The sequence below is a fragment of the Myripristis murdjan genome, chromosome 7 (genome assembly GCF_902150065.1).
Source record: "Myripristis murdjan chromosome 7, fMyrMur1.1, whole genome shotgun sequence".
In the NCBI taxonomy this organism is placed as follows: domain Eukaryota; kingdom Metazoa; phylum Chordata; class Actinopteri; order Holocentriformes; family Holocentridae; genus Myripristis; species Myripristis murdjan.
Window position 1 is genome coordinate 9842603 of NC_043986.1, and position 23568 is coordinate 9866170.

The window sequence follows — 23568 nt, forward strand, 5'->3', positions numbered from 1 at the left end:
CAATCTCCATCACTGTTTATATTGTTTGTAAGTAAAAATTTTTGCCTTAGCTTTCCACTAACGGAAAAACCCTCATAGGACACACTACAGAACAGCCAATCGCTCACCTTGTCATAAGTAGGCTGCTTTTATTGACTGATTTTATACGTTTGCATCAGCATCTTGTTAAATTTTTTACGGTGGAGAACAAGGGTCATAACGTCTCAGTTGGTCATCATTAGTAATCTCACTTGATTTTCCCTTGTGGTTTGAAAACTCCAGCTCATTTAACAGCCAAAGCCAATTTGTAACCGCACTTTGTTGCTCGGCGGATGTTAATTTTGGACGCTACACCTACACACCCGAAGTGAAAACTGTCTAACCCACAAAATTTCCATAAACAAAATCTAAAAAAAAAAAAAAAAAAGAAGAAAAGAATTGTGTCTTAAAAGAGGATGTCTCCCTCCCACTCTGTCACCACATCCTTCCAACTTCTAACCATAGGACTGTGCCTCTGCTGTCTTAACGTGGCAGTATGCGCCGAGCTTACAGTTTTATAGTAACCATGACAGCGCCTGCTTGCTATTTGCTTCACTGCATGTACAATGCTATTAAGGCTGTGTTTATGCAGGCCCTGTGCCAAGCAAGGCTCACATCAGCTGGAAACGGTAAAATAGCAGTCAAATATACAAAAAATATGTGGCTCACAGGACTTTCCATGGGGGTGTGGGGTGCATGTGCATTGTGGTGGGGGGGGGGGGGGGGGGGTTACTGGGAACTGCGTGGAAATAATGTTAACTGGAGCTGTTTCTATGGGAACAGCTCATTAGGAGGCAGTTTGTGCCGTTTGATTATACTGTTCATGATTAAAGCACTTGGTAGGGAGGGGATGAGGAAGACAGGAAGAGAGAAAGAGGGAAATGTGATTGGTGGAGAGAAGGAGGCTGAGGACAAAAAGGGGGGAAGAGACAGAGGAACGACTCAGATGTGTGAGGGAGTGTGTGAGAGAGAGGCAGAGGTCGTGAATGACAGAAAGGGCTGCTTTGCTTTTGATATCTCTCGGTGTCACTCTCTTTCTCGCTTTCTCTTCCCCTCTTTCATCAGTGTGTGCATTTCATAGAGCGCGGTTTCTGCGCTGCATCAAATTAAAAGGGTTTGAAGTCAGCAGCCAGAGTTGAGGGGGGACAAGAGCTGCCTGGAAGACTCCCCTTCATTGTTATCATGCCTGGTGCCCGGGTGTTGTGTGAGAAGATTTGGGGAAATCGTCACAAGGAATCTAATCACTGAGGTATTCTGCCCCATGGCAAACTGGGCTGCACTAGGGACTTGGTTACTAATTGCCCTTTTTCCCCCCATTTGGAGTGAGCTGTCCCTCTCTCCTCTTCACACACACACACACCACCTCCGCCCCCACGCCCCACCCCGCTCCCTTTCGTGTTCCCACCCTATGGCAAAGGGAGAGTCACAGTGTGCCATGTCACTCTGTGAATGTGTAACGCTGGGCCTAGGGCTGTCTTGGCCTTGCTTGTCCTCATTTGCAGTCTCACATTGAGCCTCCCCTCAACCTTTTACATCGACTGTACAAGGAGAGGGGGGTTTGCAGGAGTTTCATTAACAATTTCACTGATGGGAGTGATTAATCAAATGAAGCATCTTTGGTATTCAAGGACAGTTCAGTCCTGCACAGGATTTGGCCAGACATCCAGCTACTGGTTGCTAATGCACCAGATGAACTGTAAATCCAGCACAGTCGCATAAAATTTAATGAAATGATCATAAACTCTGAAATGTGGATTTTGTGTAGTGGACAGGAATTAAAGAATACATTCATCCAATTCCATTTTCACCTGTCTGTGACTGGAAGTGGTTAGCTAATGGCTTCGGTGACTAAACCTTTATTGTTGCTAATTTTTTTTAAATAAGAAAAACAAAAGTGACTGCTTTGCTCAGTAGCAGCATCCTGGCAAGAGCTGGAGCCTCAACACCGATGACCCAAGCTGAAGGCAATCCTCATTCACTACACCGACCACAGTGCATTTACTGTCCACCAGGCTATTTCAGTGTCAAACTACTGCCTGTTTCTAGTCATTCTAGTTTCTAGTCTCCTTCATGTAATCAGTTTGTGGAAGGAAATGCATTTCTCTGACTTCAGTTGAACAGAGCATGTGTTTTTTTTTTTTTTTTTTTTTTTTTTTTTTGCATTTTTACAGCATCATGCTGTGCCTCTCTCAGTGAGGAATGTTATTAAAGTGATAGTTCAAGTTCTCACCCATATAGTGGAATTTGCTGCTCCATATGAGTGTAATAGATCCTCCAAGTTTGACTCGTTAACTCCTTCCCTTTCGTTAGGAGTGTTCCTCTCCAAAGTGAATGAAAGTGGATCTATTTCAGCTAACGACATGATTTCGGGAATCAACCCGACGCTGAAAAAATGTTTCGAAGGATGCGCAACAACACGCGTTTGTTTATGATCCATTATCGATGGGCTTTCCGACCCCCTTAACTCCAAACTCGTGGAACTACTTTCTGTCCTAGAACTCCCATTGTATCAATACGCAAAGGCACTATATGTCATATTTATGTGCAGCAAATGAACATGGGATGTAGTGCCTTTCCCTTATCTTTACCTTTATCTTTTTGCTTTATCTTTTTCCTTAAATTGTCACCAGAACTAATTCTGCTGTGAAGCTTAACAACCAGTAATACTTTGAGTCATCAAACTTCCAGCTTCAGACTACTCATGACTACTTTTAGACCATGTCGAATCTCTCAGGGAGGATGGTGAAGAGAGGAACAAGAGCAAACTGGGTAATTATCCCCCCACCCCCACCGGCCCGTTTTCCCCAAGGCTGTATCTGGAGAGCTGATAACACTGGGGAGCTGGGGAACAAGACAACAGGAGCCCACTCTCCTCACTGCACACTATATTAACATCCCTCAGAGGCTCACAGTGCAGACACAAAGTAACCAGGTCCGCCATACATGAACGTATTTTCTCTGTTCCAGTCTAGCCATGAACCACGTTAGCATTCATTTCATAATATAGCATGCTGCACACGGCTTTCTCCCCCTTAAGATGACCTTTTCCAACCCCAAATAGCCTCTTGAACTCAAGCACGAGGGCCCTCATGTTGATTGAAGATAGAAAAAAGATATTTGAAATCTTGTTGTCAGTATTTACAGTTGAAACATCAATTAAATTCAAATGCCCAAAACTCCCAGGCCACTTTGTTTCAAGTAGCATCATTGTTACAGCATGAATGCATAAAGTGATGACACAAGGAACTCATCCGTAAAACCCAGAGAGAATAGCATTTCATTTCTGTAGGATGGCTACAGTGTGAGTCAAAAACACAAAATCGGTGATATTTCTAAAAAGAACAAGGATCAGCAAGATGATAGTTATAGTGGTATTCCTGATTAAAATGTTTACTAGAGAAAGAAAATGTATTAGACTCCATAAACTCTGTGGCTGTAAAGCTGCTGTAGATGATCATTGCAGAATGAAGTCAGAACACCTGGACGTTTTTTAATAGTTTTGTTATAATTGGGTTTCCACAAAATGGGAAATTGCTCCTCAAAAAAGAATAAAAGATCTACGTGAAAACAGAGCCTGCTGTCCAAATGACTTTGGTTTATGCCACTGATGAAACAGTATGAACATTATGTTGCAGGTCTCAGAGAAGCACATACATTCATTAACCAAAATACATCGAAGATTTTCTTCTGGAAATGCTAAATGACAAAATGCATATCTTAGTAATCTAACCTAGAATCATGGCCATCAAGTTAAAGTCTAATCTAAACTTTTGGATTCACTTTATAACCTTGTTCATTATGTTCCATTTCATCATCTCCATCATTGCATCATGAGCCGTCTCCGTTATGTGTGGAGTGGCTTCATGCTCAGGCGCAACCACTCAAGGCCTTGGATAGCACCAGCCTGCTGTGCCTTGTACCCATGGGAAATTTTCAATTCTAGGTGAGATCCCATCAATTTTTGCGTGGCATGAAGAAAAACAACCAGATAAGGTTTTGAGAAATGCCTTTCAACAGGTTTTGGGGAGGCAGTGAAATATTTCACTTTAAGCCCCATGTGCCGTTTTCACCCCTTTCTGAAATGTGGCTGGATATTATCAGTGTCAATCTAATGCAGAGCAGATTTTTAACGGCTGTACTTCCCTTATCAGCAGCGTTTTGGTGAGACTTTAAGATGACATAGCTTTCCTTGTACAACAAGTGCAAACTTTGCATACGCTGCTGGGATATGTGCTGCCTTTTAACAGCCTGGGTTTAACCACATAATCATGCATCGAAATCACACGGAGATTTAAGTGAAAGTCTCTCTAATGTCAAGCCATCTCCCTTTGAAATGTCCTGTGGGAAATGTAAGTGTGGTTTTTTCCATCTCTCTGAGAGATGTTGTAGCTTTGGTAAAAAGAACTCACTTTCCAGGTGCTTTCATAGATGTTGGTCTTACCAGCAAAATCAAATGGCAGTGATGTTCCTGCCATTTGGGAAAAGAAATGCGTCAAAGTAATATGTTTAATTCTTAATCAACTCAGCGGGCACACTATTACAGCAAAAGCTGCATTTGGGAGCAAGCAGCACATTCTGTTTGTACTCCCACATATTTGGCTGTCATAAATAGAGCCACACAGTGCAGATGGTAAGAGCCTTTGGGAGCCAACCCAGCCATCACCAAGTAGACTTATTGATTTTGTGTAGCACAGGGACACAAAAACAACTCCGAGGGAATGATTTTTTTTGTGGCTGTGGTGTCTTGGGAAGGGTCTGAGTATCATACATCCACAAACACTCGCACGTTACACATGCACACACTTTCTCCAAGATGAGAAACAGATGCCACCCTCTCCGTTGCTTCCCTCCTAGACATCTCCAGCCCTCCCACCCACTCCATATACAACATGTCCCACTTTCTGTGAGAAACCTGCAAACAACTGTCTTGTTTCCTTCACTCACAACACGGGCTGCCGTTGCCATATGTGCAGCACATACAGTCTTGTCAAGATAAATGCAGGGGTAGCACTGCAAATTCCTGTGTGTCCAATTTGTGGGCTCAGCTCCAGCAGCGACCTTATGGCTTCAAAGCTACGCTCTACAACTTGAATTTCCTGCTCTAAGTGTTGCCTTGCCCCTTGAATCCCTTGGGAATTGGCAAACTGCCCTGTAAAGTCGTTTTATGAATTATTTGACGTTGCCTTGCATCTAAAAGTGGCCATCATAAAACCATCTATGACTCAGGCTTCTTTGAAACACTCATGGATTCAAATTTCATTATTATAGATGAACATCCTTTTCAATTAGAATAGCACCTAATTATGTGAATTATCCACTCTAGCACACATTTTGATTATGCATGTCTTTTTTTGTGTGATCGCATGATGCCAAAATCTTAATCGTTGCCTCTGACCACTTCTGTCCAGGCTAGGTGAAGCTGTCAGATTCCCTCTCCATGGTTGACTTCACATACTGTTGCTCTGCCAGTTTGTTGATGACAGTTTTGCCTCTGTTCCAAATTAAAATTAGGTTCACTTTAAGGTCAGGTTTACTTGTTTGCACAAATAATTAACAAAGGAAAAGAGCACAGGCAAAAAAGGAAATACAAGCAGTGCAAGTGAGACAAAGAAACCCGAAGGGCTTAAATAAAATGTTTTTCTCCTAAAAATTAAAAAAAGAAAATTGCTTTGCTAAGCTTTTGCGGCTTGGTCCATCGGAGACAGGCAAACAGCATGATATCATGATATCAAAAATCGGACATTTTTAAGATTTACACAGGGTAACTTTGAACGAGAGGCTAATGTCATGGAAGCTGCATGGCTGGAAATGGCAGGTAGGCACATTCATAATTTAGCTTCAGGTGGATGGTGTTTTTTTTTTTTTTTTTTTTTATTGTATTAGGAAACCCATTAGGTACTACTAAAACAATCTCATCTCCGTGAGTTAGTGTCTCATTTAGTCTATCAGCACGCTCTTAAACACTGCTGAGCATTCCTCCAGCATAATGACTGCATTTAACCTTGTCTAAATGGCTAGTTTTGATTTGCAGAGAAAACCGCTGTGGCGTGGCCCTGTTTCGCTGGCAATGATAGGAGCGCAGCACGCCACATAATGACTTCTGATTGTAGAGGAAAAGGAACTGTGAGCAGCGTCTGACAATTTGTTATAAAAGCCTTATTGTGGCACGCCGCATTCAGTCAGGACTAACAAGTCACTGGAGCAATGATCTACTTTGTGATCAAAATATTTTAGGCTGCTCATTGTTTCTCATCCAAAACATCCTTGTCATTTCCACTCAGCTTCTAAGGAGAGTCTCGGAAATATTGGGTCATATTTTGATGATTCATTAAATTATGTGCAGCACCGAAAACAGCAGGCAAGGATTATTTAAGTTTTTGATTTCCTTTTCATCTTTTCATTTTAATCTTTAAATAATCTTCCAATTCGACATTGGTATGACATTGGTAGTTTTTTTCATGTTATTTTTACTTCTTTATCTGTTTGTTTATTACAAGGACATAGTTTTGTTTGTTTGTTTTTATAATTTTCTATTTAATTTCATTTCTGGTTTTTGCATTTTTAGTAGAGATAGTGTAATAAGGTAAAATGGGGTGTTCAGAACAAGTATTTTGTATAGTGTACAATGCAAACAATAAATAATAAATTCTTAATGTATATGCACATAACTAAAAATGAAAAACCTTTCATGTGCGGTATACTTTGCGTTACTTCCACAAGTAGACAAAATAGTTTTAGTTCCATTTTATTTGACAGTTTCATCTTTGTTGTTTTATTTTAGTTTTTTAAAAAGTTTTCTGTTATGTTTTTGTCTCAGTTTAATCAGGAGCACAAAGCAGGATGAGCAAAGAGAGGTGTCGGTAATGATATAAGACAAGAGTTGGGTGTTGTCTGCATCACCAGAAATACTTTTTTGGTAATAAAACTATAAATTAACAGAATTCTGAGGCAATATTTGGAGCATGGTGGTTGTGGTGTGGCCAAAGGGTAAAGAGATATACAAACTAAAATGACAATATGGAGAAAAGTGAAGTAGATGAGTTGAAATTCCACTCGCCAGGCAAGAAAGTTCAGAAAGCCCGAGCAGAAGTAGGACTGCTCGGCGGACGGCAGCAGCGGTGAGACTCTGCGTGCAAAGAGAGACCGAGACAGTGAGAGGGATGCACCAGGCGTGCGAATGTAAATGCGTGCTCCAGCCTGACAGCTCAGGCAGCGCGCTCGCTCCTCAGCAGAAGGTCAATAAGTCCTCAGAACATTTTAGAAATCATTACCGATGATGACTTTTGAAGAACATTATGCCGTTTTATTGATAAGCTGATGGAGAAATTATATTAGTGGAGAAATCATATTAAAATTGCTCCCTCGGATTCAGACAGCACTGCCAGTCTGGTCCTGTGGGAGAGCTCCTTCTGCAGTCGGTAATGAAACACACAAATATGTCACAGAAATTCAGTCACAATATTAGAAGCGATTTTCTCACCTTATGTTGTTGCTGGTGCTGTGTAACGGGACAGACTTGGTGTTAAAGGCATTGTAATAGTCTTGTAACCGGGCCCAGCAATGTGTGATGTTTTGAGACAGTTCTCAACTAGTGTGAGGACTCAATCAGGTTTTCTGGGACAGAGCGAAATTTTGTCCTGTTTTTTTTTTTTGTTTGTTTTGTTTTGTTTCGTTGGTTTGTTCCATGTCCATGTTGAAATTAAGTCAGCCTACTCGACAGAAAATGGAGCTTTCACTGAACAGCTGTTACCAAGTAAGAGGATTAATTAAAAAAAAGGGACTGTAACAAAACAGGTTCATGTGGGGAAAACGTGTCCTAATGCGGTCCAACTGTGTCTTGAACAGGTGTGACCATGAAGCTGATGGACGAGGTGGCGGGCATCGTGGCCGTTCGACACTGCAACACCAACGTCGTCACTGCCTCTGTGGACGCCATCAACTTCCATCGCAAGATCAAGAAAGGTCAGGAAAAACCACACTCAGATAAGATGATGTCATTGTCCTGTGGCCCTCATGGCTGCCTGGTTGTCATTAAGGAGAGGACAAGCTCCGAGCCTGACCCCTGAAAATATCCACAGGTTTTGAGAATACCTCTCTAACGAAGCCGAGCAGCTGGAGTTGGCATTGCTTTTCATTATTCATGTTAAACCTGGCTGTCTAATTGTTGCAGTCACCGGCTACAGGAAGCGATGCCTCCACCTTCAGTGAAGTTGCTTGTCTTGTACTTCTGCTGCTCAGCCATTAACGAACCGCACTTTCTAAATACCCAATTACATGATAATGTGGAAAAACCCAGCAGTCTATAAATTTAACCTCAGACAGCGAAATTTCGCATTTGGAGTCGCCAACGTTAACAGCTGTCACATTGTTCTTAATCAAGACCATTTGTCTTGGGCAGGGCTGCTACGACTGGAAAAACACAAGACTTGTTATGTTTTAGATATTTTCCATTACCAAGCTTTGTCTCTGGGGTTATTGTTTCCCTGTTGCTTAAGTGAGAAATCATTTATGTCTCTCCAGAAATACTCAGGCATGTCTGCGCTATGAATTAAGATTACCATATGGACGAAACCCAAGCCTCTTATTTCAAGAATTTTAATATTTTCGACAAGATGTTATACATCACCCTTTGATGTCTCAGTGGGGCCGTCTGCCCTATGCGTGCTTGGATAGACTCCAGCACCCGTGACCCTGAATAAGAATAAGTGAGTTTGGAAAAAGAATGGACGGATGGATGGATGGGTGGTTGGGTTGTAATGGGGAAAAGGTTTTCACGCTAGTCAGTGAAGTATGTTTCTGCTGAATCTTACTGCCGTTATTGAAAAATGTGTTTCTCACGAGCACCACAACCTCCCTATTATTCCCGGGACGGGGAGGCAAAAGATTGCACACCACAGGAATACAGTAATGAGATTAAGAAAAGAATTGTAATCTCTGGCAAACACTGAAATAAACCCACAGGAATCAAATTGAAAATACTTTTGGAAAAAAAAAAAGAATAAACTCTTGCACTGTTCAGAGAAACATGTTTGAGAGGAAATAGTACTTTGAACGTGCGATTAGGGACCTGGAATTTAACACAATCCAAATGGTCAGTCAGTAATAACAGTGTTAGTATTATCACAATCTGTTGTGCACATCTTGATAATGGAAGCAAAACATTTCAGAAGGAACTGAAGGCAATCACATTTCATGTCCAATGTGGAGTAAACCAAGGGATTATATTTATACGTTACAATTTCTCTGGTTGGTGTTTGTTTAGTCTCTTCATGTGTTTGGTGTGATGTGATCCAGATACCCAGCGTGGAAATTCAGATGTTATGATTATCCCAGGACTCGGTGTTAATATAGACCAGCTACTCCTCTTTGTAATGCCGGCTGAAATATGATGTGGTAGGAAAAGGTTGCATGGCACAGTTCAAGCCAGTTCAGCTATATGGCTGTGCTGTATCTATATGTATTTTCCAGTATAAGTGACTTTGCTCAAGCAGGATGCAGTGCAAAACACTGTTTTCTAGAAGCCCTGGGCAAAAAGGAGAAGATAGTAGGGTGTGAGGGAGAGAATATTTAAATTAAAAAAAAAAAAAAAAAACTTTCTCATAGTCAGAGGAAGTCGATTCCAGTTTGCAGTAGCAGAAGACTGAGCATTACCTCGGACAGCCATGTTGAGATCCATGTCCACGTCTTCCAGCTGGTCCTGGCTGCTCCGGTTGCTGCCTCCATCTGTCCTCTGAGCTTAGGTGGTGCTGACATGATTTTCCCTGGCTTTTACAGAGAGCTAGGTGTTATGTCACTAGTAGAGTTACCATTTTGCTTAAGGTGGTTGGACAAGATACCCAGGCGGACCGCTTAAGGAATATAAAAGGCAGGGTTTACGAGGAGAAAAATCCACCCTTAAACCCCGCAACTCTTGAAGAGCAGCTAAGGGTGATGTACATAGCATCACTGTTTTGGCGTCAGTCCTTCAGAATCAAACCAATCACCATTTTGCTCTAACATTCAACCGTACAGGGAGAAATCCATCATGAAAGAGGCAGAGGTTCCAACTTCTCCTCTGACACATGGATGATTTTTTTTAAACGAAGCCGTGCCTCACTCTCACACAGTCCACACCTGGGAGCATTCACACCACAGGCTTCACTGCTGGCCACTGAGCAGCTCCACTGGGACAGCTGGGGGTCAAGGGCTTTGCTCAAGGGCACTTAAGCCATGTGTACTGAGGTAGGCAAAAGCGCGATGTATTCACTCCCTCCACCCAGATTTTTCCCGCGATTTCCAACCATGTAGGGAATCACTAACTGGAGCAGAAGTAGACGATGCAGGATGAGGGAAAGTACAACCAAAAACAACAAAGAAGTAACACAACAACAAAGTGAGAAATTGCACTTGAATGCGCTCAACATCTCAAACTGATGATACACAACAGCGTGAGAGCACTGTGTGAGCTGATGCTCTGCAGCACAGCACAGAAACATTAAAGTAATGTGTAGTATGAAGCTGTGTGAACCGTGAGGACCACACACTAGCATGTACACACACACACACACACATACATACACACACATACAATGACCATGAAATACAGGCGTGTGGGAAGTTAAGAGCCAGAACATTAACCAGATGTCGGTCTGTGTCCACACGTACACGGTTTATGTAGAGGAGGTTCAGCTGGTTTGTTTAGGAGTTGTGGGAGGTCCTGCTGTGTGTCTGGTCTGAACAGTTGACTTAACTAACTTACAATGTGAGCTTTAACCAGTAGCCTAATTCTTGCAAAGCGCTTTTTTAATTCAGAAAAAAAGAAAACAAACAAAAAAAAAAAACATGTAAAACCTAAATCAGAAAAATAAAGCAAACAACAAATAAACCACACAGAAGAAGAAGAAATCCAATTATTCAAGTTCAAACCAAACTCTTCAGTCATGCAGTAATAGAGGATGTGAACTAAATGATCAGGCTCAGTGCATTAAATGTCAATGCACTAAGGGCCATCCAGCTCTGTACTATATGGCATCATGTTGTTTGATGACTGATTATGGATTAATTAGATCTTGGTAGAATCTTTTTCTGCAGTCTTTTGCAACATTTCTGTGGTAAAAGTCAATACAGATAGACTTGACGTTATTTGACCAGTTACCCATGGACATTATTAAAATTTTATCTGCATTCAGCACACTGAAAGCACATCTCTCAACATTGATTAACCCTATTTATATGCGTCAACTTCAGCCCTGCTGGAAGTCTCCCTTGATTTAATTTTACAAAGTATGAGCTGTTACCCTCAAGCGAAGGAATTGAGGGGCGTTTGACACTTAAACTAAGTTGAGTCCTTTAAGCATGAGTAAATGCGAGAGACTGCATTTATGTCAGGGCTTGTGAGTCACTCACTCATTATATGTGTTCCTCTTCATCTTTACACAGTGAAGCATTTCATTTTTAATTTCCCAACCACTGACTTTTGGAAATGTAAAGCACCTCATGTCTGTGTCTGATGTCTCACACACTAAGCTGTGTTTTATTCGGCTCAGAGAAAATCAGTCGGTGCGGTGCTGGCCATTGATGTAGTAGTTCAGTCAGTGCTTCTCTCCTTCATCCATTACAGCAAAATGCCCAGAGGTGGAAAGAGTGAGAAAAAGGCATGGAGTGGGGACAAAATGAGCAAAACTTCAAAAGGTGTGCCGAGGATGAAAAGAGATTCATGGGAGAGAGGAAGTGAGTGGTGCCAGAGATAAAGAGCTGAGAGGGAAGAAAGAGAGAGGGAGAAATGAAGGGAGGAGGGGAGCAGAAACAATACTCATGATGCTTGTCTTGTTCACTGAGATTTAATTTCACTGATCCAGACAATTTGATACAAAATGACATTTCTGTATTATGTTTGCTCTGTCACAGATGCAGTCCTGAGTGACAGTAAACACAGCAGACAGGGAGGGAGTGATGTGTGACACTTGTCCAAAAAGCAACCACAGTCCCTCTGTGATGCACATGTGAAAGGAAAGGCTTTTGGTATCGCGACAAGGGATTTAAAGAACTCCTGCAGCTAAATCACCTGTCAATTATGTGATATTAGCTGCTGTCGACTGTCAAAAGTTACTAGTGTACACCATGAAAAATGACAATTTTGCAAGTTGTTGCAGCAAGCTGGTGGAAAGCCAAGCCAAGTAATGCCATCAGTAGTTATAAGCTCAAAGGTAATTGAGAAGGAAGATGCTGCACAGGCTATTCCTTCATCTTGCACATGCGTAAAACTGTCTAAAATTAAAATATTAACCTCACTATGCAAATGCAAAATTGAGGCACCCCTCTCATAATATAGTTTTTCACCCATTTTCACTTAGTTACCATTCGCAGATTTCCAAGACCATAAATATTGCACTATTTTGCCTTAATGAAATAAGCCTCTGGCAGGAAAAAAGATATCAGTCTGAATGTGAGATACTCATTGACTCCCGGTTTAAAAAAAAAAAAAAAAAAAAAGCAGTCGACTGTGCTTAACAATACTATCAGTAAAGGCAAAAGTAATTGGAAGTGAGAACTTTCATTTTTACCTGTCAGCCCTCTTTGCTTGCTAAAAATAATCTCAATTTCCAGGAAGCTTTTTGAACAAAGGTTAATGAATAGAAACTCTTGGACTATGTCCTGGGGGACTGGTAGCAAAACTTATACTGTACTCACACCGGCTATTAATGAAAACAGGAAGCAGACGATGGCTACTTATAATCAAGAGTGTGACAATCCCGCCTTAGTGCATATGGCGTGAAATTTTGGCACAGGCTTTCCTCTCACCAGAGAAGCTGCATCAAACGGCCCCTCGGGGACGGGACTCTGACTGGCTGCCAATTTGGCACGGTGGATGACCTTCAGCATTGCACTCCAAAACCTGCTCTTCAAATTATGAAATTATTAATCATGAAAGTTTTTTAAATAAACTCACTCAGAGCCTGATCAAGGTTAATTTTTGTGTGACATCATCAATCAGAGCACACGCTACTGGGTGAATCCATCCATGCCGGAGAGAGCTGTTCATATGCTGACGAGAGTGCAGCTGGGCCTGCTGCTGCTAACGGTAGCATGTAAAAAAATGATGTAAATGCATTCTTTTTACAGGCCATATGCATCTACAGGCTTTATGCAAAATTCAAAGGTGTTAAAAAAATAAATAAAGTGCACAATTGGTAAGGTATTGCCAGGTGGCTGCATGGCGACTGACTTATCCCCAATAAGCAAGCACGTAACCATCCAGTCCCCCTTTGTATCTGTGTGTGTCCAGTTAAACGTGCCTATTATTGTCCTTTTTCACCAGCCTGCATGGCACTGGCTCTATTTGTCTCTACTGTACTCGACTGTGGTAGCTTTACTTTTCTGGATTTCACTTTCCACCGTAGATAATGCCCTCTCACGGTGCTGTGAAGCCCCACCGGTCACCTGTTGAGTAGTTTTTTCCCTTCTCTACCAACCCCCCACACAAGTGTTTTATTTTTCCCCCAAAAAAACTGTATCCCTGGTTTTTCAGATTTGTGTACCAAAAACACAAGTGTGTCCACGTTCTTTGGAAGGAGACACCCTCTTGATTTGCTGACGATAAATCCTTCCTTGGAACAAGGAACAAACAAACAAGCAAACAAACAAAAAAATAAATAAAATAGCAAGGGTCCTGTACTGCCATGCCAATGAGCTTGCAAGCAAGACGAGCTAGGTAATGGTAACTGTTTGATCCAATGACCTGCAATTCATTTTTATGTTTTATTCTTTAATAGGATCCTATAAAAAGTGCAATCACACATTACATGGAAGCATATTTGGAAGTTCTGCCACCAAACAGTTACTGTTTTTCATAAACATACAAAAAAAGTAAATTTAGAGTTGACCCTGTCATTCTTTTCCCCAAAGCGGAGGACAGCACTGAACCTTTACCCACAACTGAGATGTCTGACTTCCCCACCTCTTGAAAAAACACACTCAAAATCATCATTTCATGAGTAGTTTGTTCCCTGCTGGACAGGTACAAATGCAAGAATGAGTATGAGTACCGGTTTACTGTATTAATACCCCGGTTAAATTTTTGATTGCCTAGTTCTTGCAGAAGTTGGTTTCCTAACGTCGGAGTAGTTTGCACCACATTCTTTGAAAAGGGGCTTTCATTTTCCATGTATGTGTTTTATTATTTAAGACTTTGACTGTTTTTTTTTTTATAAGATTCCAGTTATACACTCGAGAGCTGTCTCAGACTGCTAAGATAACACCTTCTCTCCTCGTTTCCATGGCAACCAGTGGTTATAATACAGTACATGCACATCAAAGAGAATGAAGAAATAGATCAGCAATCCCCAGTACTACCGGCTGACTGTTTTTTGACTCCTAAGGAATGAAGAAAGGGCAATGTTCAGACTGAATCGAGCACTGACTTTTGAAGACTGGAACATGTATTCTTAAGCCCGCACATTACACAGGTTGATTTGCCACTTTGGCTCATCTGAAGTCAAAATCCAGCAGAACAAATCCTATGCAGCAGTTATTTATTTCTGCGAGCAGAAGCCCAGCCTTTCCAAGCACAAGTTATATATTCAAGACATCTTTTCCATGCCTTTTGCAGTCCACATGGTTGGTCCTCTTGGCATATTATGATATGACCGTAAATATAACCACTGAAAATATTTTAAGCGACCAGTTTTTATTTTGTTTCTAGTTTTATTTTCACTATCTTACCATGAGGAAAAAAAACTTTTTTAACTTTAAACTTTTGTTGTTTTAGTCTGAAAATTTTGCAAGATGGGTTTGACACATGGACTTTCATTTCATCTAAAAAATATAAATAAATAAATAAATAACTACAACAACGATGAAGCAAACCCACAAAACACCTTTTGTGGGATTATTTTGAAACTCTCCGGTTTAAGTTGTAAGGGTCCAGAATGGAAATCTTGCCCAGGGTTCCAGACAGTGTTGGATTGGGCCTCGTGCATTAATTTTCTTGCTTGCAGACAGAGATTATCTCCCTCGGCCTTTTCTTTTCTGCTCAGTCTCAGAGGCGCAGACTTCAACAAGTTCATGATGCAAGTATCTGAAGTATATTGCAGGAGCAGATCTTACAGTGTTACTTGGCCGGCTGTATGAATGAGCAAGCGCAGTTTATGTTCAGCTCATTTTCATTGTTAGTTTAAGTCCTTTGTTTGATTTGCAACTGCAATTATTTATTATGTTTCATATGTTTTTTGTTGTGTTTTCAGTCGATTTGAAGCACCATGGCGTAATCGTTTTGATATGAGATGTTTTATTTTTCCCTAGACACCCTTATGAAATCCCCTTTGAAGAGCAAAATGAAAAATTCATCCTCCATGAATGACAAGAACAGAGTGCTGCTTGAATTTAAAAAAATAATAATAAAATAAAGTGGCATAAGTGCTGTTTGGAAATGTCGCTAAATTCAAATTCATGATGAAAGAAGCCCACGACAAGACACTGAAAAGCATTAATTTCAAACATTCATTTTTATTTTTCTTATCTTTTCTTCTCCCACAGGCTGTGTGGTGACAGTAACGGGGCGGATGACGTTCACCAGTAACAAGTCCATGGAGATTGAAGTGTTTGTAGATGCTTCCCCGCTGTTGGAGCCAGAGAAAGCGAAATACCGTGCCGTCTCCGCCTTCTTCACTTTCATCTCCTTGGACAAGTACAATAGGCCTCAACCTGTCCCTCCTCTCAAGGTGGGTACCTGCTTTCACAAAGTGTGTCACATCATAAAGCCTGGATCAATGGTTTATTTGAACATTCACTTTTCAGGGTGCAGTCACATAGGATGCAATTCAGAGTCAAGTTACACAAAATGCGATTCACACTTTGACTATCCCATGCGTGCACTGTGGATTGGGAGAGTATCTTATTATACAAACGGTTTATGCAAAATCTCTGTTTCTCTTTCTCACCACTGTGATGTTAGAAGTCACGGCTTATTTAAATCCCTTTTTCATGTCTTTCTGCTGAGTCATTGCCTTAAAAACCCTGCGCCATTAGGAGAATTGAATTGGAAAAGTGTTTTTGGAAAAAAAAAAATCACAAATTCTTTACAAATTCTGAGGCGATTCCCATTATTGCCCAGAAGAAATCACAAAGAGAACTCACCCACAAGCCTCATTGCTTAATGTATTGAAACTGCACACACACTGGTTATAGCCAGTTCAGCATTACATAACAACTGAATGTTCACAGCCCGTCGTGTCTTTTCTGCACTTCACGTCCTGACGGTAGCAATCCCACCATCACATCTGGAAAGTGCACGGCACGATGGAAACGGTCCTTGATGGGGCATTTTTGCGTGACTGGCCAAAGCGTCGATATTCTTTTGGTGCGTCTGCTTATGATCATTAAAATCGTGTCAGACAGCTGGAGACACGGTTCACATATCCTCCCAACATCCCTGGACACCCAGACCGGGCGGATGCAGCACCTGTTGCAGCACCAGGGTGGAAAGCGTGCGGTGTGTTACCTGGAGTGACACCAGAAGTGTGTCTGCCGTGTGATCTGGCTCTGCATGATTTAAAAGACAGCGCACTTTGATGATCCAAGCCCCATCTATGTGCAAGCGCTGTATGTGCAGGCTGTCTGTTCAGCAGATTTAAATGATTTCTTGGCAGCCTCCACCCCTCCCCTGGCAGTCTCTTTGATTATGCCTTAAAAATTCAGTCAAATTTTGTATGAGATGAAGCTGTCAGTGAAAATGGGAGCGAGGCAAGAGAGGGGTCATTAAAAGCACATTCCAAACATTCAGTAAGGGTTTAGTGAACTCAGCTTTGTTTTTAACATTAACATTTAGTTAATTTTAATGATAATGGTTATTGCTTCACATTTTGTGACTCACAATTCATATTCAGTTTGATGTCTTTGGCCTTTATTGGCATCCTTGTCTTGCATCTGGGAACCAATGGGATGGTCTGTACCACCTAGTCTGTGTGAATCGGCCCACAGAATAATGACTAATGATAGTATTGATTTTAGTTTTTAGTCAATCAATTCTTTCATGACGGCTTGGGTGAGCGAAAAACTTGCATGGAAGTTGACAGACCGTGAGCAAACCATAAATCTCTTCCCTGTGGCTCTGTATGTTTGCACTGAGGCTGATCATTAAACTTTAAATTTGGGCAGAATAGTGCATATGGCGGGGAAAAGCTTTGACAGGGCTAAGACAGAGCAGCAGAGTTTTAAGGGACATGATTTGTGAGGCACCCTAACCTACAGATATTCACTCCAAAAAAAAACAAAAAAAGAAAACAGAAAATGTAATGTAACTTTCCAAGATGGGAAACTGCAGTACAATTAACCCAAGATCATAAATGAAAAATGTTGCCCAGCACTGTGTCTTTGGTGCTTCAACGCTTGCGTGAAATAGGGAATTTGGAAGAAGAAAGCCATGTGTGTCACTGTGGATTACAGTGAAGCATTTTCAGCATTTTGCATGTTTTTACACTTAATTTGGTCATTGTGATAGGAGAAAATGACACCTAAGTTTGTTCTTCTCTCGTTTGTTTGATGTTTAAGGTAATCAAAACGCAATTTTGAGTAGTGAGAAAGTTTTGCCCCCTCCCTAAATCAGCCCAGTTGAAGGGATTTTTACAGTCAGCTGACTGAACACAGCCAAGCTTGGTTCTAGTCAGCCCTGCCCAATACAAATTTATTCTGACCATCAGACTGAAGTTGCCAGCACCAAGATTAAAGAGGCATATTGTGCCATGATAAAATCAGAGAGTTCTTGATATCGTTCAGTCTGAAAAGGACTACAAAGCTATTTCTGTGGCTCTACCAAACAGTGAAAGCTACATTCTCCACTGGGAGAAAATTTGGAAAAGTGAATGGTGAAAAAATAGTGACTCTTCCCAGGAGTCACTGGCTTGCCAAAATCTCTCCAAGAGTGCAGTTTAAAAAAAAAAAAAAAAAAAAAAAAAAAACATCTAGGAGGTCACAAAGAATCCTTGAATAACCTCCACAGGAGTGCAGGCTTCTCTTGCTGAGGTCAGTGTTCATGACTCTTAAATCAAAACGAGACCTGGCAAAAATGGGATTCATGGGCGAGGAGCAAAGCAGAGGCCACTGCTCCAAGAACATGAATGCTTGCCTCAAGTTTGCCAAGAAGCACCTGGATGATCCCCAAGAGCTTTGAAAGTATGTTCTGTGGACAGATGGAAAAAAGGAAACCTTGTCTAGTGAAAAGCAAGCGCAGCATTCCACAGTAAGAGCCTCATACCAGTAATTGAAGTGCAGTTGGGTCATGCAGCATGATAGTGACAAGCAAGTCGATATCACAATGGCTGAGAAGAAACAAATTTAAAGTTTTGGTATAGCCTTGTCAAAGTGGAGACTGAAACCCAACTGAGATGCTATAGCAAGACGAGCAGTTCATTCTAAATTAAAGCAGCTCTGCGTGGAAGAGAAGGTTAAAATCCCCCCACAGTGATGACGGTGAGTGATCATGAACTACAGGAAGTGTTTGGTTGCAGCCAAAGGTGGTGCAGCCAGTTACTGAGTGTGAAGCCAGCCACACAGCCAGTCATTTTGAAGTCACTGTTGCAACATACGGAGGCACTGGTGGGAATGGCCCTGATAGTCTCCTCCTCACAGCCAGTGCGGTGACATCATGCATTATCAGTTGTTTGCAGCTAGGGCGGCACGATTTGGGAAAAAAAATGCCTGCAAAACAAATAATCTGATGCAGCTGTGATGTAACCAGTTTGTGGATCAGTTGCTGACAGGTGGTGGTCTGCAAACTGGGAAATACAAAGTGATGCCCCCCCCCTCCAACTCAAATCACAAAGTGTTTGTTTTTCTTTCTTTCTCTGTTTCTGTCTGTCTCTCTCTCTTTCTCTTTCAAAGGTGCTACATCACTCCTTAAAACCATGACACATCTATTTGGAAATGGATACTCACACTATCGCCCACACAGACTTTGCTATTTCTGTTCCTCCCAGACAGAAAATATACATCTCCACAAGTCGGCCTTTTTCAAAAGCTCCCGTCAGCCCCCCACCCCCACCCCCATTTCCATTTGAGACAAACCCTCCAGTTTTTGCCATTGTTTGTCTCCCTCTGCATTCATCACCTGTTTTTTCATCTCACATTCTGCACATGGCTTTTGTTTCTTTTCTTTTTTTTTCATGGCAGGGAATTGCATTGGTGATTAGAGTCATTATAATTTCTCCCCCACCTCATTTTAATGAAAAGAGAGGCTTAAAAAAAATCTCCTTGTGTTTTTAATAATTCATCCTCGACACTATAAATGGAAGTCTAAATGGAGTCGGGGCTGCCAGGGCTCTGATGTAGCATGTCAGATAAACAAGGGAGAGAATAGAGAAAATTGTGTGTGCCTGTGTGATTGTGCGTTTGTGTATTTGTGTATGTGAGGGGAAAAGATAGTTAATGTTGGGCAGAAATATGGTCACAATATGTGTATTTACGTAAGAGGACAGAGGAGAGAGATGGACATTGGAACCCAGAGATAGAGGTCTTAAAGGCATGTTTATCTTTGTGTTTGTGTGTGTGTGTGTGTGTGTGTGCGTGTGTTTGTGAGATTAGGCATTCGTGTAGCTGTGCACGTGCTTGAACAAGTCACTGAGCATATTCGCCTGTGTGTTTATTTATGTGTAGGAGAGAGGGAGAACGAGGCTCAACCTGAGCTATTTCTGGCTCTGACTATTTACTGAAAGCTTGAAGAGGGAATGAGATTGAGTGAAAATGAGGGAGTGCCCATCTAAACACAACTGATATCAAATTATCTATTCTTAGAAGCCAGTCCCTTGGTGTACAAAAGGTATGCATCACATCCAAGACGAAAGGATTAATGTGTCATTCCAATTAACACATAAACTATCTAAACAGTGGGGAGTGTGCAGCAAGGAGCGGCAACACTGACATCAATTAGCCTTACAAGCAAGACAATCGCAAGTTGATCACAGCATAACAAATGTTTGGTCTCCCTGTTTCTTCCTGCAGTTCTACCATGGGCTCTTACCACCTTCTGCTATGTCAAATAAATATCCATCAGCATGTGTATGCATGTATGCAACTGTATGCATTTTTTTTCCAAATTGTAAAAAAAATAAATAAATAAAATAAAAAATAGATATGAAAAATAAAATGTAGAACAACCTGAAAAACTTGTTAAAACCTCTGTTGAGATTGTAAGGCATTAATGACCAGCTTGTCAGTCTGAGCTTTTGCTTGTGCACTCTAGATTTGGCTTGATATGATACGATGCAATACAAGCATGTATATTTTTATATTTTAGAATTTTAATGTCAGACTCAATTTATTTAGACTCGATTTTATTTACTGTATGGACTGTAAATACACATATACTTAAGTTTTGTAAAAGCATCACATAAGTGTGCAGCTTGAAACGATACTATATAAAAGAATATGCTTTCTTGTCCCCATGGGGAACTTCGTCACTCTGATTTGAAAATTGTCACAAGAGACAAAACGTGAAAAACATGTTTAGACGATTAAGAAACATTGAACTCCTTCTGCTTAGTTCCTTGTAATTTTGGCAATCTATTAATTTAAATTTACTCCCCTGCTGCACTAAGGCACTTTAAAAATAGCAATAAAAGGGCTAAAATGTATGTCGATGACAGCAGCCTTACATCTTACGATTGTCTTTGCCTTTACCTCACCAACTCACTGAAACAGCATTTAAAACAGAGCCTGTTAATATCATCTTTTTTCACTTTTATTCACATAAGTCCACATAAGAGTTCATGAATTTATCACAAATTTTGAAACACAGATTATATGTTGTGGACATGAATTATAGGAAGACTATGCTTCTCCTCTATTGGCTGACAGTAGACGTATCTCCTTGCATAATCCTTTCGTGGAAAGAAGACATATTTCTCTTGTTTTATTGTGCATACAGCACCCATGACATAATGCTCATTTCACTAACTTTCGGCAGACCCGGCCGAGTCTGGGCTGTAACAGTCATCACCATCCATGGCACCTACTCCAAAATCCTCCAAAAAGCTTCACCGTGCTCAAAATTTCACCACCCACATGCTCACCCTCAACTCCTCGAGACGATCATTTCATTCTGGCCCTCCAGAACCTCGGCTGGTTATAGTTCACCAGCACACTCACTTCAAACTGAAATTCCTCAAGTCTGAAAGCCTCCATAACCTGAACTATCCAACAGCACAGCTCTTTGCAGTCTCACATTAGGCAGCGTAAAGCTTCAAATCCTGAAAGTCTGGACCAAGCAATCACAGACCAAGAACCAAGCCTTTGCTGTTTTCTGTTATTATTATTACCACTGTTATTATACCTCTTAAAATCTTACTTGATATATGTGGTTGCCAGTATTTCTTAGGTTACTAAACTGTGTGCAGTTTAAGTAGAAAGAGCAGATACTCACATTACACTATAACACCACAATGCACAAATGCACACATGCAGTGATTTATTACCAATGCCTCGGGGTGTCTTGCACAATATAAGGAGTACAAATATTGGATGAACAGATGTCAGACTTTCTCCAGTGTGTGATTTTTGTCATTGCAGCGGATTATGCTCCCATTGATACAGACTGATTGAAAGGACAGTGCCTGCTATTTTTGACTTCAGGTGCCTTTTCCTCCTTCTCCCTTTCTCTCAAGTGAAACATCTGCGTTTGCTATTTTTAGACTTACCCATTTTAGCTCCACAGGGGGTTAGGGACCTTGTGTGTGTGTGTGCATGGTTGGGGGTTGTGGATGGGCTGTCGGTAACAATAGCATACTGTAGGCAATGCTGAAGTGGGGAAAGAGGGCGGTGAGAAGAGAAAGGAGCAAAAGGAGGGGATGCCTTGTCTCTTCACAGCAGTACCCTGGAAAAGCTCAGGAATATCATCTATGCACACTGGGCTGCCATAAAAAAGGCTGAAAATGTCTTAAAAGGCCTTTGACCAGTGTATGCCTTTGTTGCATTTCTGGTGGATACAATGGGGAGCCAGTTGCCTCAAGGTTAGAAAAACGGGTTTGTTATCAGAAGGTCACTGCTTTGAATCCCCAGACAGTGGCCAGTGGACAGCACACTGCAGAGCAGCCAGCAGTGGCAGGCTGTGATTGTACTAGGCAATGGCCACATGTGGATGTGTATGGAACAGTGTGAAAGGTGAGCCTTGAAATATAGTGTGCATGCTCAGCAAACCTCCAAGTGAATAAAGGTTACAGGCACAGTCCATTGAGGAATTCAGTTTTCTAGCTATCTGTGCTGTTGTGAGGTATTTGGGTCGTAAACTGACATGAATGAATATCTAAAATCAGGGTTTGTATGTAATGCTTTAAATAATTAGCAATAAAATAAACTGATTAATTAACAAGACCTTAATGATTACCAATAACTTACCAACAGCACTGACATAATTAGGATCAACACGTTAACATGTTAATAATTAATTATAATTAATTATGATAATTATGGCGTCATCAGAGATGACTGGAGTTATAAAAGGAGGTGGCTCATTTTGTCAGTGTACAATGGGAAATTTTTAAACACTAAACATGTTGGTTCTGAAATTCTGAAAAAATGTTGCACCCGCGGGTGTTTCAGTGATACCATCAATTGCGGCACATCTTTTGCATATCTGTCTCTTGTATCATGTTAAGTAACATTAACCTGATTACTCCTATTAATACCATTAATACTAATATTAATACTAATAATAACAGCTCAACTGGCTCCTTGTGATTTCAAAATTGACTGAGAATTGTTGGAAATTATTGATATGTTTTAGATCAGGGAATCCAATACGTATCATAAGTTGGATTTTTGTCCCATTTTTCCTTGTGCCAGCAAATGCATCTCCCTCGTTCCTACCATGCGAGTGTAACGAGTTGCCACAGTTGCTTTAGAGACGGTAATGAATTAGAGTTTGAAAGCAGTATGGCAGATTGCCATGCTTGTTGTGTAGCATTTGGGTGTCAACCTGCAGGAACTGCAAGAGGAAACTTTTGAGTGTGCCTGTTCCATTTTGACTCAGCATCCCTGAGCGGTGAACGGCATTCTGAATTGTGCTCATCATTTCGTTGGTTTCTCTCAAAGTTTGGTGGCTTGACACCTGATGTCATTTCAGATAAACAACAGTCTGCAAGAAGACATGGCTTTCCATTCATAGGCCAATGTTTTTTTTCCTTTCTGGTTTTTCCCCATTTCACTTTCAATAAAAGCTCTGTTGTTGTATTCTTTGTGCAAATCAAGGCAAAGATATATTTAGTGCATTTAAGGCAGTTTTAAGGTGATTTGCCAATAGCGCACATTGAATTTAAATTCTTATTATGTGCCTATGTATGTAGGCCAATTATAGGTGAATGTACTATTGACAGGGTATCAAGCAGGCTGCTCCTCTGCTCATTCTCTGTCTATCCACCCCTCTTTCTCCCTTTGTCTGTCTTCCCCTGTTCTCTCTCTCCTTCTCATCCCTCATTTTCTCTATTCTCTCTCTAACCCCACCCTCTTTCTCTTTGTCCCATTCCCTCCTCCTTCCCCTTTCCTTCATATTCCTTCCTGCTTTTCTTTTTTGCATTCATTCCTCCT

The 23568-nt window shown here is 41.1% G+C and overlaps 1 protein-coding gene across 4 annotated transcripts in view; it reads left to right on the top strand.

Moving 5' to 3' along the window:
* acot7 (acyl-CoA thioesterase 7) overlaps window positions 1–23568 on the top strand; it is a 66454-nt gene that overhangs the window by 34514 nt on the left and 8372 nt on the right. For all 4 annotated transcript variants that reach the window (XM_030055751.1, XM_030055752.1, XM_030055749.1 and 1 more), the window contains 2 exons: window positions 7864–7980; window positions 15532–15716. In XM_030055751.1, coding sequence (XP_029911611.1) covers window positions 7864–7980; window positions 15532–15716 — 302 coding nt within the window. The remainder of the gene's footprint in view (window positions 1–7863; window positions 7981–15531; window positions 15717–23568) is intronic.